Source organism: Ailuropoda melanoleuca, chromosome 14 (genome assembly GCF_002007445.2).
Source record: "Ailuropoda melanoleuca isolate Jingjing chromosome 14, ASM200744v2, whole genome shotgun sequence".
NCBI classification, from domain to species: domain Eukaryota; kingdom Metazoa; phylum Chordata; class Mammalia; order Carnivora; family Ursidae; genus Ailuropoda; species Ailuropoda melanoleuca.
The window spans coordinates 18,191,323-18,205,167 of record NC_048231.1 but is presented as its reverse complement, the minus strand read 5'-3'; the positions used below and the strand labels follow the sequence as shown (position 1 = coordinate 18,205,167).

General features: G+C 48.8%; 1 protein-coding gene across 12 annotated transcripts in view; it reads right to left on the bottom strand.

Annotated features, from left to right (window-relative positions):
- Positions 1-13,845, bottom strand: part of ADCK1 (aarF domain containing kinase 1) — a 122,350-nt gene that overhangs the window by 40,327 nt on the left and 68,178 nt on the right. For all 12 annotated transcript variants that reach the window (XM_034643183.1, XM_034643179.1, XM_002926358.4 and 9 more), the window contains one exon: positions 8,615-8,773. In XM_034643183.1, the coding sequence (XP_034499074.1) occupies positions 8,615-8,773 (159 nt within the window). The remainder of the gene's footprint in view (positions 1-8,614; positions 8,774-13,845) is intronic.

The window sequence follows — 13,845 nt, the reverse complement described above, 5'->3', positions numbered from 1 at the left end:
GCATTTACGGCTTTGTTTTTAAACCCTGTGTCCTAGACGATGTACCAGATGCCATTCTAACGGAATCATCACACAAGGTTATTATACTCAACTCCTATCAAAACTCTTTTTAATTACATTCAGCTGCAGTCTAATTTCTTTTAAGTCTTGTCTAGTCTTTCATGGGCTAGACCTGTGACCTTATGATAATTGATTTAGTTTATGTTTTGCTTCTGTTTGAGTCACACAAAGCTAGGTGGGAGGGGTGGCAACAGCAAGGCTCGCATGGCACGTGTCAGGCCCAGGCAGCGGGGACCAGTGGCCCCCAAGGCATTGCGTCTCATCACCGTGCCCTCAGACGGCCCTCAGCTGCCACCAAAGGGGAGGCAGAGCTGGTGCATGGGAAACAGAGGCACTCGCCTGGGCCAGGGCCAAGTGCACACCTGACCTCTGAAACACCTGAATTCTACTCTCTGGGCTCCAAGTTCAGGGAGAAACCTCTTGGACGTTTTCCTCCAGCCTCAATTCCAGAGGTTCTCACCCAGGAGGGACAAGGGAAGGAAACACAGTGAGGCTCAGTCCTTCATTCAATCAAGAATTCCTGATTCCCTACTAGGTGATTACTCAGGGCCAGACATGGGCATACATGGGGAGCCACATATACGCTAACGGGGTTTCTACCTGGGGATGAGGCTTCTGGCCAAATGACAAACCCTCATCGTTTAATATATGGTCACTGTTATTTGTGAAATTTTAAACAATCGTTGATATCCAAACAGCACTGAAAGGCACTTACAGATTTTTCTGTTACTAATCGATGATATAGTCATTACTAGTTCTATTGGTTTTTATTAATACCTAATGACATTAATCATAAAAGCAGTCAAAGATTTGATTGATTAATTGCTAATAACTAATTTGTAAACTAATTCATAACCCAAAAAACTTTACAGTACTCATAAAGCTGGTTTCTAAAGCACTGTGTGGGTAGTGGCTGAGTCACTCCCTTAGTTAATATAAAATGAGAGGGTCTGTTGGAATGGACGTCAGTGGTTCACTGCTTTATCGAAGGATACCCTCGCCTTTTATAGGAAATCTACCAGTTCAAAAATTTGCTGCCAGCTGTGAAGCCCAGAAAATGTACCTACTCACATAGTCTTGTACATAATTCAGGAGAGTTACTAAGCCCTTAAACTTCAAGGGGGGGAGGGAAATGGGTCAGGTTAGGAGTCATCTGGTCCAAATCTGAAATGGTTTGGGCTGCTGCCATTACAGACTTTTCTTGGCTGAGGAGAATGAAACAAAACCATTTCACCTTCTGTTTTCATCCAATTCCCTTTCTAAGAGCCTGCCCTAAGTAGATTCATTTAAATTTTTCCTTTTTGACAACAGCTGCAGTCAACTAAAATAAAACAGGTGTTGTTATCAATTTGGCTTTTTGATTTTTCTCCCAAAATGTATCTTCTCCATAAAATTCTTCCAACAGCCAATGTTTCCACCAGTGCCTAGCATGTACCCTATACTCAGCAGATGTTTATTGAATATTCACGTGAATAACTGAGTGAATAAATGAATAAATGAACATTTCAAAGGGTTGGTCCTCTCCCCGGAGATGATTATATGTTCACATGTGTTTTACTCAAATAAATTAAGTTTTTCTATTCCTGAGGTTTCGGTGGGGAAAGGGATTACCTCTGAATTTTCAGTGACCACAGTTTTGGAATGCCTGAGAATTTTCTACGTGATTTGAAACCTTATGAGTCAATCAAGGTACGTTCAACAATTAGCATTTCCTGCAAGGTAGAATAATGAAATTATTTTCCTATAGGGTCATTGGATCACAGGAGGAAAAATCAATTGTGAGCCACACAGAAATATAATGGAAAAAACTGAAACTCACATAAAAGTTTGGAAACTAGTGATTGCTATTTATAATAACAAAAAAAAAAAAAAAGGAAATTTTCATTATTTAGTACCTACCCCATACCAGGCACTGTTCTATGAGGCACGTTATAGACATGCTCTCATTTAATCCCCTTTTTGCCCATTTTACAGAGAAAGAAACTGGTTCCAGTAGGTAAAAGCATTTCTCAAGGTCACAAAGCTTGTCATTTCAAATGCGGGACTTGGACCCAGGGTTTTTTCACTCTTTTCTTTCCGCAGCCCTGACTCATGCAATGCAATACAGGATAATACAATAGGAAGTGTGAGATAAGGCGTAAAAAGAACCGTTGTGCACTGTTAAAACTGCAACCGAAATAAGACTATTATTAAGTTATTATATCTTATAAAAGAAATAACGCTCCATGGGAAAACAGCACGCTAAATGGAACACCTGCATGGATCCGAACTGGTAAAAATGGATGTTCGACAAGGATCGAAAATCAATTCAGAGTGATGTAAATAGCCTACCATTCATGGGGTTTATCTTTGTTCCAATAAGTTATTAAAGTGCACACTTTTTACAAAACAGAATTATAGGGTGAAGAGAAACTTCCATGGGATAGTCTACATCTCTGGGGTTTTTTAATGTATTTTAGAAAATAAAATCACCTGTTGGAGTCCGTGCCAACACAAACATTACCTAGCCACCCACTGTTCAATCAACACATTCAGAAAAGAAACAAGATGACAGACAAGCGTGCACTAAAAATGTTGTTCAAAAAAGTCAATGGCATGACCGTCACAGGTCTTTAGTTTTAGAGACCCTCGGCATGGGCCAGATGATCTCAAACAGCGGATCAGATTCTGCGGCTCAGACCAGAGTCCCACCCCAGTGTGGAAAAGCGCCTTGGGGACAGGTGGTACGTGGAGAGCAGGAGTCAGATGCTTTAGGGAGGGATAAAGCAAGGGGGTATTCATCATCAATTCCAGAAGCTTGCGAGATAACAGGGAGTGATACGGGGTGGTGCTACTGGGACCTGGGGATATGGCTTTACCACCAGCTCGCAGGCCCTCGGGGTCCTGCCATGCTCTCTGACAGTGAGAACGGCAGTGAGATCCAGCCTGCCGAGCTCTCTGCTACTGTGAGCCAGCCCGCCAGCAGACGAACAGACTCTGCCTTGTCAGTTCACCCCTTCCTGCTGAATCATTGTTCCAATCTCTGGGCCCAATTAGTCTGGCTCTGGACAGCCACTCAAATCAATAAGAGTCACTGGCCGTGCATCTAGAAGTAGGGTTGCCCCAACTATTAAAGGGACAATATCAGGTGATAATGACAAAGCTGAAAAACACCCTTGGCTGTGCCTTTCTCTTTTGTGCAAAGTCACCAACACCATCAGGTGCATCAGACACCATTTACTGAGACTTGGCTTCCACCCTCCTGCCGTCATTCAACAATCTATACGAGAGACTGTCCCCTGCCCCAAGAGGAGTGCCAGGTTCACAGGACACACAAAAGGTGGCATGTGCTAGTAGGTGCCGACCCAGAAGCCATTCCCCTCACACTACTGGCTAACAGAACCCCAATTCTGTGCCTCTTCCATGTCCTCCAAGGAAGGCAGGCCTTAGCCTGAGAAGGTGAATCATGATCGGTCTCCCGTCTCTTGTCAAGACTGATGTAGACTTGGGCATGTGGCCTACTTTTCACCAATGAGAAATGAAGGAAATGCTATTGAGGGGCTCCTTTTTGATAAGGAATATGAGGGAAGAAAAAGGCCCTCTTCGGCACTGGATGTCGTCTACTTGTCACAACAGGAACTGCTGCAGCTGTTTTGGGACCATGAGGAGCATTACCTTAGAAGGACAAGCCAGAGGAGAAGACAAAAGGAACCAGGGTCCTTAAAAACCACAGTGAAGTGTGGGATCAGTCAACCTTGGAACAGTCAACACTACTTCTAGGTGTCTTGAAATGTGACGTAATACAGGTTACTATTATTTACACCACTTTTAGCTGGATTTTTCTGGTACCTGCAGCCTAAAGCATCTTAACTGATACAACCAGTAGCAGTCCCCTACCCCCTCACTCTTAAAACCCTCCCTCCCAGACCAGTCTTTACAGCAGATATGCATTTGGATTTAGCAGCTTACTTCTTCAACTGCAAATGTTCAAAGGTTATGCCTGTTAGTCACTGTCTTCTTAGTATGAATTACTCTAGTCAGATTATCTTCCTCTCAAGACGATGCTGGGAGGCATCACAGAGTTGGAGAAGAGAGAAGGACAACAGTGGGCAGTGGGAGAGAAGCATGAGGACAAAAAGTACTTGGAGCTGTCATAAAAAGAAGCAGCAGAAAGCTACGCTTTTCCTCACCCTGTCTCCACGTTGCTGGTGGCTAAGGTGGCCCTAACACCCCCTTGAAATCACTCGTCTCCTGCTAACACACATGAGAACCTTTCCGGGGTTTTCAATCCTCAACCCAAGGTACTATTCTAGGTCAGGACACAGGAACAAGATTATAAGACTCATTTCAAATATAAAAAGAAATGAGCTTTCCGGCTGGGCTCTTCTCCGTTTTACAGAGAAGGCCGAGACAGGGAGGACGTTCTCCACCGGAGACCAAGCCCAGCGAGAAGGCAGCGGCATTAGCGCTGCTATTAACACGGACGGTGCGTGGAGGTGGTGACCTCGGCCTCAGCCACTGTGCACGAGCCACTCTGCACTCCGCACACGGCTGCCAGGCCGTACTTCCCAAGGAAAGCATCTGATGCTTATCTCCAGGAGGAAGATGCCAAATCTTTATTAGCGCTATTATTGCTATTGACCTGCCGGCAGCCATTACTTAGGGAGTCAGTGAGGCTCTGCGTAGAGAAATGGTGTCAGCTGTCCTTCCAGCCCAAGTGGGTCCCGATGGCACTGCTGGGGAGAGGGCAGGTTCCTGCCTGACACAGGAGTGGCTGCTTGGTCTCAAAACACCCAAGGATGCTCCGAGGCTCCCAGTTCACTCCCAACTACGGCTGTTGCATAGCCACTGACAGGTGCTCCAGAAAACCCGGATTTCCAGATCGAAGCCCAGTGCCATTTAGGAACCCTGCTCCCGAGCCCCGGACAGCTCCCCTTTCCGTCACACAGAGCAGCTCTTCCAAACCTTCACCCCCACCCCCGGCCTCCAATGCCACCTCCTACCCCCTCATTCTCAGCAGATGGTCTGGCCTCCTACTGCAGTGAAAAAAATAGGGCTATCGGGCTGGTACAACTCAGCTGCCCACTTTCCCTCCGCCATCTCCCCTGCCCCACACACTCATCTGTGTGCAGCCTCACCACCTTCCTCCAGGCTCCGAACAAAGGCTGACAGAGGCTAACGCTTCCACCCGGGTCCTGACAGCCTGATCCCTGGAGTCTCCCCCAGGACCACATCTGTCAGTTACTTCTCTCTCCTGGATCTCCAGCGCCCCCACTCCATGGCCACCCCCCCATCAAGGACAGCCTGGTCCAGTCCCCACCTCTAATCCTGTGCTTTGCTCTAAACACCCTAGGACCCTTCCCACCGTCACCTGAGTGACACCTGAGCATTCTACGTCAACCATCTCCATTCCCTGGGGCCTCAGGTTACTCCCACTCCCTCACCCCATTCTCCTTGCTCGCCCCAAGGACTCTCAATCACCAAATCCAACAGGCCTTTTCCAGAGCTCTCCTAATTTTATCTCCCATTTAACAACACTGAGTAATTCTGGCAGACTGTCTTTTCCCAAATGGCTGCAACAATACCTCCCATTCAAATGCTCTTCTAGAACCTGGTCATGCCCCCATCAAGAACTAGAGTATTCCCTCACCCTTTAAACTAAGGGAGCCTCTGTGACTCTTGCTCTTACCAACAGAGTAAGGAAGAAGTAGTGCTATATGCTACCAAGGCTAGGTCATACAACGGTCACGTGCTTTCCGCCTTGTTCTCTCGGACACTCACTCTTGGAATCCAGCCGCCATGCTGTGAGGAAGCCCCAACAGCTGTACCTGGAAGGACCCAAGGCCCTGCCCCCACCCCAGCTGAGCTGCCAGCCAAGTGAGGGAGCCTCCTGGAAGTGGATCCTCTGGGTCTATCAGCCCGCCAAGCTGGCGCCGCAGGAAATACGTGAGTCTCTCTACCAAGCCCTGCCTGCACCGCAGATTCACGAGCAAAACACACGACCGCTGTTTTAAGCTGCTACGTTCTTTAACTCTCTTCTTGAAATTGTTTCCATGGAATGTAGCAGCACTGCTCAGCTCTGGTTCTCCTCCGACCTCTCTGGCCATGCCTTCTCTGTTCCTCCAGGAGCTTAACTTCCTGGGCCTATTCCCCCAATGACGGTAATCCTCACAGCTCTCCCTTTGTCCTCTCCTTTTCTCTTTGCTCCACCCTTCCAAGTGACCTCAACTACTCCCCCAGATTCACCCACCTACCATGAGTCTTCTTGCTGTTAAATCCCACATCTGGGGGCGCCTGGGTGGCTCAGTCAGTTAAGCATCTGCCTTCGGCTCAGGTCATGATCCTGGGGTTCCAGGATCAAGTCCTGCACTGGGCTCCCTGCTCAGCAGGGAGTCTGGTTCTCCCTCTCCCTCTGCTCCTTCCCCTGCTCATGCTCTCTCTCTCTCTCTCTCTCACTCACTCAAATAAAAAAACAAAATCTTAAATCCCGCGTCTGTAGTTCCAGCCCGAATGCAGACCAGCAGAACAATCCCAGTCCAAATCTCCTGAGGCCAGTATCTGAATTCTCGTGATGGCTCCACCACCCATTCCGCCTGGCTCTGAGGTCATCCTGACCCCATCACTCTCATAAGTAACTGAACTTGCCATCTAGGCTTGGCCCATGGGCAACACTGGTGGAATACTGGGGGCGAGAAGGAGGTGGAAACCTGTTGCCTCAAACAGCATCTGCGGCTCCACCTCCCAGGTGATGGGCCCTGAGGCTGTGATCCACCTCCCAAAGGACCAGCCTGCCCTGGGCCAGCTCTACGGGGTGACCCCAGCTCCGGGGCTCCACAGAACCACCTCTTCTCCTTGTCCCTCCACCTTGAGGGTGGCAGTAACTTCCTGCCGTTGGTAACTGTCTCACCCTCCCATTTGGCCTCTCTGCAATTCCATCCCCTGAGAGTCCCATTTTGTTTTAAATTCCCTCTGTTGGAAATACCTAGTGCAATAAAAATGTTTCTTCCCAACTGGACCCTGACTGATACACTAGTGAAAGGCACCCAAACTTAATCATTAAGCTGGAAATCTACAATTTGTTTTATTCTCCTCCCATTCATTCATACCAGTATTTGCCTCCACCCCATGGAAAGCTGCTCACAAAGTCCTGATGATGACTCCGCCCCTCGAGCTCATCCCTCCCCTTCACTCCCACTACACTGCCCTGGGTCACATCATTATTTTTGGCTTAGACCAGTGTCGCAGCCCCTACATTAGTCTCCCTGGCTATAGTCTTTCTGCCTTCCAATACATCCTCCAGACTGCCAACAGACTTTAGTTTCTAATGTACATCTGATCTTGATATTCCCCTGATTTAAAATTCTTAAATGGTCCCCCACTGACTACAGGAGAATCAGATCTGCTCGGTTCCACAGAAGATCCATATTGGCTGTGTATACTGTTCTATGCCTTAGTCTGGAAGATGAGGCCCTCTGTGTTGTCCCTGCCTACCTTCGCAGCCCCATCTGCAACCACTCCCAGCCGTACCACCTGAACCAGCTCAAGCTCTTCTCCAAGCCCACCCTGTTCCTCTAAGACTGAGCCGTCACACAGGCTGGGCTATCCTTCCCCTGCCCGGCTGTCTTCACCGGCCCCTCTGTGAAGCCCCGCCCCCAACAGACCAAACACAGGGCTGAGGGCACCACGCAAACACCCCTTGGGCAGGGCTCATATCCCCACACTGTGACTGTCTGTGTCCAGACCTGCCCTTCCACTAAACAGGGAACTCCCCCAGGGATGAAGATGGAGCTCCCTCACTCCTGTGTCCCCAGCACAAACCTGTCACCTGGTGCAAAAGAGACCTTCCATGACTGTGTGAAGCTTAGTCAGGGTGAGCTGAGGAAACAAACTATGAGTCCAGAGTGAGGAAAGAGAACAGGGGAAGGCAGCCCACAGAGAAGGGTAGGGACATGCTGGAAGGTTAAATGCCTGCCCTCCTGGGCCAGGTGCTGGCCACCGCCTAGCCAGTGCCCAGCTCACACTCCCTCGCTCTGGGGACAGAGCTAGAAAAGTCCAGAGACACAGTCTCCACCCAGGCTTTTCCCAGGAACGCTTTTAGGTAGACAAGCTTGTTCACTCAAAACATAGACAATAAGCAAACATGGAATCTGCGTAAATATTTCTATGTGATCTTCCTGTCATTTTTACATCCCTTGGTTGACCACATGCTTTCTTTTTGTTATGATTTAACAAATTAAGATGTAAGTTTTCTACCCCCAAGGAAATCACTTTTGGTTCATCTCATTTCTTCAACATCAACCCGAGGTCTCCTTGTCACCAGCAGCTGTTCACCGTGTTTTAAACCATCCCCAGACAGTTCCTAGGAACAAATCAAGACGAACTGACCAACCCAGCCATGGGTCCCCCAGTCACAGCATTGTCATGACGCCTCTTTTGTCATGGTCTCAAGCTTTCCTCTCCCACCCTGCTATTCAAAGGGTTACACTCCACCCAGCTGCCTTGAACCAGTGTCACTGGAGCCACCCAGTTTCCAGAGAAATATTAAATGAGGATGAAGGAAGCAGCAGACTCTCACCTCCATCAGGAGAATGTCCTTCGAGCTCTGAGCCTGTACCTTTGGATGCTGGACCTTCACGGCCACTGTCCGCCCATCACGCAGCACCGCCTTGTGGACCTGGGCCAGGGAGGCAGCCCCCAGAGGGGTGTCATCAAAGCTCATGAACAAATCATGAATCTGTCAAGAATGGAGAGAGGACAGAGCAGTTAAGACGACTCAGTTCAGTGAGAGGGGATGGGCCGGGCCACGGCTGCCTGATGTCCCGATAGATTTTTTGCTCTACCAGTTGTATGCCAACCCAATGCCTTACTGGGGCTCTTTGCTGCCATGGAGATTCACAGCAGGCATATGGAGGGAGTGAGAGAGAAAACACACGTGGAGGGTGTGTCCTCATATGCATGCATGGGCACCCTGAGCACCTCCATTCAAGGCCAAAGAAGTGCTGTCTAGAATGTTCAGAACTGAGGCCCATCTGCTCGTTTAATTATGCACCATTGCAACCTTGGGGCTGTTACATATGCACCTGAAATCAAGAGTTAACAGAACGTGGGCCCCAGGCAGCCCAACACAGGGATCAGATATTCCAACTGACCAACACGGGAGAGCTCAAGGGAGCCCAGTTTGGAGGCTCCAAACCCAATAGCCACCTCTTGTTCCTGTCTGAACAGTAGGCTCAACACAGGTCCCCAAGCCCACCCTCGGCCTGGCCACCTGCCAGAGACCCCAGGCTGCACAGCCCAGTCTTGCTTTTGATCCCTGCCTGCAATGCCACCCAAAGGCGGCCTTGGGCAGATCCCTTGCCTTTCTCTACGAAATGGAATGTGTGCTCCTTACTCTCTGTCTTCTCTTCCCTTCTTCCTTCCCTCCTTCCCTCTTAGAAATGCCATACCAAGTGTGGAGGTCCCTTAAAAAGTTAAAAATTGAACTACCCTATGACCCAGCCATTGCACTACTGGGTGTTTACCCCAAAGATACAGACGTAGTAAAGAGAAGGGCCATATGCACCCCAATGTTCATAGCTGCATTGTCCACAATAGCCAAATCATGGAAGGAGCCGAGATGCCCTTCAACAGATGACTGGATTAAGAAGCTGTGGTCCATATATACAATGGAATATTACTCAGCTATCAGAAAGAACGAATTCTCAACATTTGCTGCAACATGGACGGCACTGGAGGAGATAATGCTAAGTGAAATAAGTCAAGCAGAGAAAGACAATTATCATATGATTTCTCTCATCTATGGAACATAAGAACTAGGATGATCGGTAGGGGAAGAAAGGGATAAAGAAAAGGGGGGTAATCAGAAGGGGGAATGAAACATGAGAGACTATGGACTATGAGAAACAAACTGAAGACTTCAGAGGGGAGGGGGTGGGGGAATGGGATAGACTGGTGATGGGTAGTAAGGAGGGCACGTATTGCATGGTGCACTGGGTGTTATACGCAACTAATGAAGCATCAAACTTTATCGGAATCTGGGGATGTACTGTATGGTGATTAACATAATATAATAAAATTAAATTAAAAAAAAAAAAAAAAAGAAATGCCATACCAAATTTTCCTGAAGGAAAAAAAGTCTTTCTGACTTGAGCGGTCACACCTACATGGTCCAGATATGAATATTCTACCAGATGGGAAGGAGACCCCCAAAAGCCTTTGCAAAAATGTCCAAGGCTAAAATTCTCACCCCCTCCATTTCTTGAAGTCCCTGTATAGGTTCCCAATCCTAGAAGGTCTAGACATTCACACACACACACACACGTAAATGTGTACACGCAGGATTAGTCCCATGGCCCTCCTACTCACGTCCCCCAGGCTCTCATGCTGAGCCCCATTCAGTCCATGCCCCTGCTTCCCCCGGCACCCCCCTTCTGGAGCAGGCACTCTCTCTTGCCCCTCAGCCCCCTCCTCTCTTTGGACTTCAGCAGTCAGACGACCCTCGGCCACCATCCCATCCTTCTGCTTGCTGGGCTGCACCAGCACCTTGCTAATCTCCCTCATAAATCACTCCCTCCAGCCCTGTCATCATTTTTGTAGCTTTCACTAAACTCCATCCCATTTATCAACATCCTTTGGAGGCCAAAGGTCTAGGCAACATGGGAGGGGCCCACACTTCTCTGTCACGGGAGATGGGTATGGATTGGCTTTCCTGTCCCCCTTCTTCTTCACTGGGTTTTTATTTGTGCCCCTCCCCGTGCCTCCTTGGCCCCCTCCTTCCCCAACCACGTACTTGTCTTTTTCCCTCCCTCCTGAGTCCGAGGTTCCCCAAGGACCAGATTCTCCCTATGTCAATCACCTTGGGTCTTTCCATATAAAAACCCTTTACCCTGGACTTGGGCTTGGCTTGGGAGAACGAAAGAAACACCATCTCTGTAGACCCCATTACAACATCAGCTTCAAGCCGGCAGGGACTTTTGTGCTTAGAATAGCACCAGAAGTAGTTGGTGGCAAACACATATTTGTTGAGAGACTGAGGCCACTATTCTCTCCCTTGGAAAGGAATCAAATCAATCCTTTCTTCCTTTTCAAATGGCTGGACCTGGGCACCTGGGTGGCTCAGTTGGCTAAGCATCTACCTTCGGCTCAGGTCATGATCCCAGGGTCCTGGAATCAAGTCCCGTATTGGGCTCCCTCCTCGGTGGGGAGTCTGCTTCTCCCTCTCCCTCTGCCCCTCCACCCTGCTCGTGATTACTCTCTCTCTCTCTTTTTCTCTCTCAAACAAATAAATAAAACCTTTTAAAAAAAAAATGGCTGGACCTTCCTGCTCCCACACCCCTACTAGTCCAAAGGCCTCCAATGTAAAAGCACATGTCCTGGGATTTACTCAGGGGGACTCCACCTGTTACACCAGCATGGGTGTGAGGCCCCAACCTGGCCAATCAGAACCCTGAATGCCCTGGATCATGCTGACTGGTTCAGAGATGGACACATAACCCAACTGCTCCAATCAGACTCAACTGTTTCACTTTTGTTTGAACTGCAGGAGAAGAGGTTCTTTCTCTCTGCTGAACTTGAAGGTAAAAATTGAACTTGAAGCCTAGAGCTACCAAGGGTCCCAGAGTAGCAACAAAAAGGAAAGCAGAGTCAAGAGATAGAGTGAATCCTAGTCATCCTGGTTGGGTGCCTTGATCTAGCCATGCCTGAATACCCACTCTATAATTCCTTTTTTTGCTTAAGTCAGTTTGAGTTGTTTTCTGTTAAACAGGACTGAAGGGGCTCTGACTGATAGTTCTCGGGCCCCATCTGGGTTAGATGAAAGAAACATGGGCATGGTGCCCGGCACCCCAAGAGGCTCATTAAATGTGGGTTCCTCTCCCTCCCCTACTCCCTCCCCTCGGTGCCCTCTTGTTGGGACAGGGATCCAGGAATAGAAGGTAGGTAGAGCTTCAGCAACATTCCCAGCCATTACATAATGAAATGAACAACAACTGCCTTTAGAAACCCTCTGCTTATTCCTGAAGGAGCACCAAGGAGAATGCTTTGTGAAGCAGATCTGTGAAGTCAGACCCTCACCTCCCAGGCAGCTGGACGGGCCCCATCTGCCCACTGAAAAGGGACTTGCATCTGACCCCACTCCTCACCCCAAGCCTTCACCTGGCTCCCTGGGAACATTGGCTTGTTCCCTAAGAAGGACAGCCAGGCTTCAAACGAGTGTCATTGCAGGGACGTTGCAGAGTCATTGCCACTGAAGAGTGACATGGCATCACTGGGGCTGCCAGGAGCACTCCGGGGAGAGGTGAAGGAAGGAAAAGGCTGAGGCAAGCATCTCCCAATCTCCCGGGTAAGAGGAAGCCTGGTATACCATATCCCCAGGGCCTGCGAAGGGGGCCTCCCACCATTTCCTGTCCCCACCAGTGAAGGCAGGGGGTTTAGAACTCAGGATACCACCCAAGCTCAGGTGCCAACTCAGCACCCTGAACTAGGTCCAGCTGTGAGGACATGCCCTGATCCCCAGCTTGACCAGTGGAAGCAAAGAGAGGCATGGGAAATGCACCACTCACTCCGCACAGGGAACCTGTTGGGCAGATCCCCACTCCACCCCTGCCCGCCCACCACCTCCCCAGGGCCCTGCAGCCATCCTTTCCCCTCTATCAGGAAGCATGTCACACACCCACACCCTCCTGTGCTTACACACACACACACACACACACAATAATTGATTGCTAGTGAATGTTCCTAGCTGGCTTATAAAAAAGGTAATTAAAGATTGGTGCTGCAGCCTGTAATTAAATATGAATAAAGTATCTCTAAATGGAACCTTGATTCAAAGTGCTCAGTGGAAGTACTTTACGCTGATAGATAGTAAGGAAAAATAGACCCTGTCCCAAAAGCAGAATTATACCCCCCGTGCAGCCGACACCAACGCCACCCCTCCCATCAGGCCCCGGCCCCCAGCCCTCTGAGCAGAAAGCCATTAGCAGGAACCAACTGCAGCATGGGCAGCAATTAGACTCAAGCAGGGCCCTAAGCTGCCTCCAGTCACTCGCAGAAACCTGTCTCCCCTTCTTAGCCTGTCTCTCCCCCGTTCCTCTTTCTTTCCTCTGGGTCTGGCGGCAAAATCAATTAAGTAAAACAACTGCATTTTAAAATGACTAGTTATGTGCTTTTTAATTACTGTCAGCCCATGATTCAAACATATCGATGTCCATGTCTAGAAAAGGAAAAATAATCAGGAAAAAAGTTTCTCTAGCTTTGTATGATCTGTTTTTTCAGTGTGTGTGTGTGTGTGTGTGTGTGTGTGTGTGTGTAAAAGCAAGAGGCAGTGTTTTTTTATGAGCAGAAAACATCAGAAGGGCAAGAAGAAATGGGTCACCCCCCACGGCTCAGGTTACGACTTCAACACGCTGGCATCAGCTGGGGTCCAGGAAACCGAGACCACGTGACTTTATACCCAGGTACAAGGCAGAGAGTGAGAAGCTCCAGAAAGTTAGGTCTATCAATTCCCACAAAGCCTGTTTTCTGGGCAATGTTTCCAAAATGCCATACTGGGCAGCCAAGCACTGGCCAGGGTCCTCATTTCACCCAAAATAAGGTAACAGGAAGTCAGTATCTTCTGTAAAAGCCATAATATGACTCCTGGGAGGAGTTTCACTTAAGTCTCTCCATCTGCCAGCCAGCCTCAGGCCCCTCACCAGCCCCAGGAAGGGCGATGTCCTGGATTTTCCAAGATGGCCCAATTTCAAATACTCCATCCTGCTGTCCCCAGAGTCATGAACATCAGACCTCTTCTGGATTTACAACCTCAAA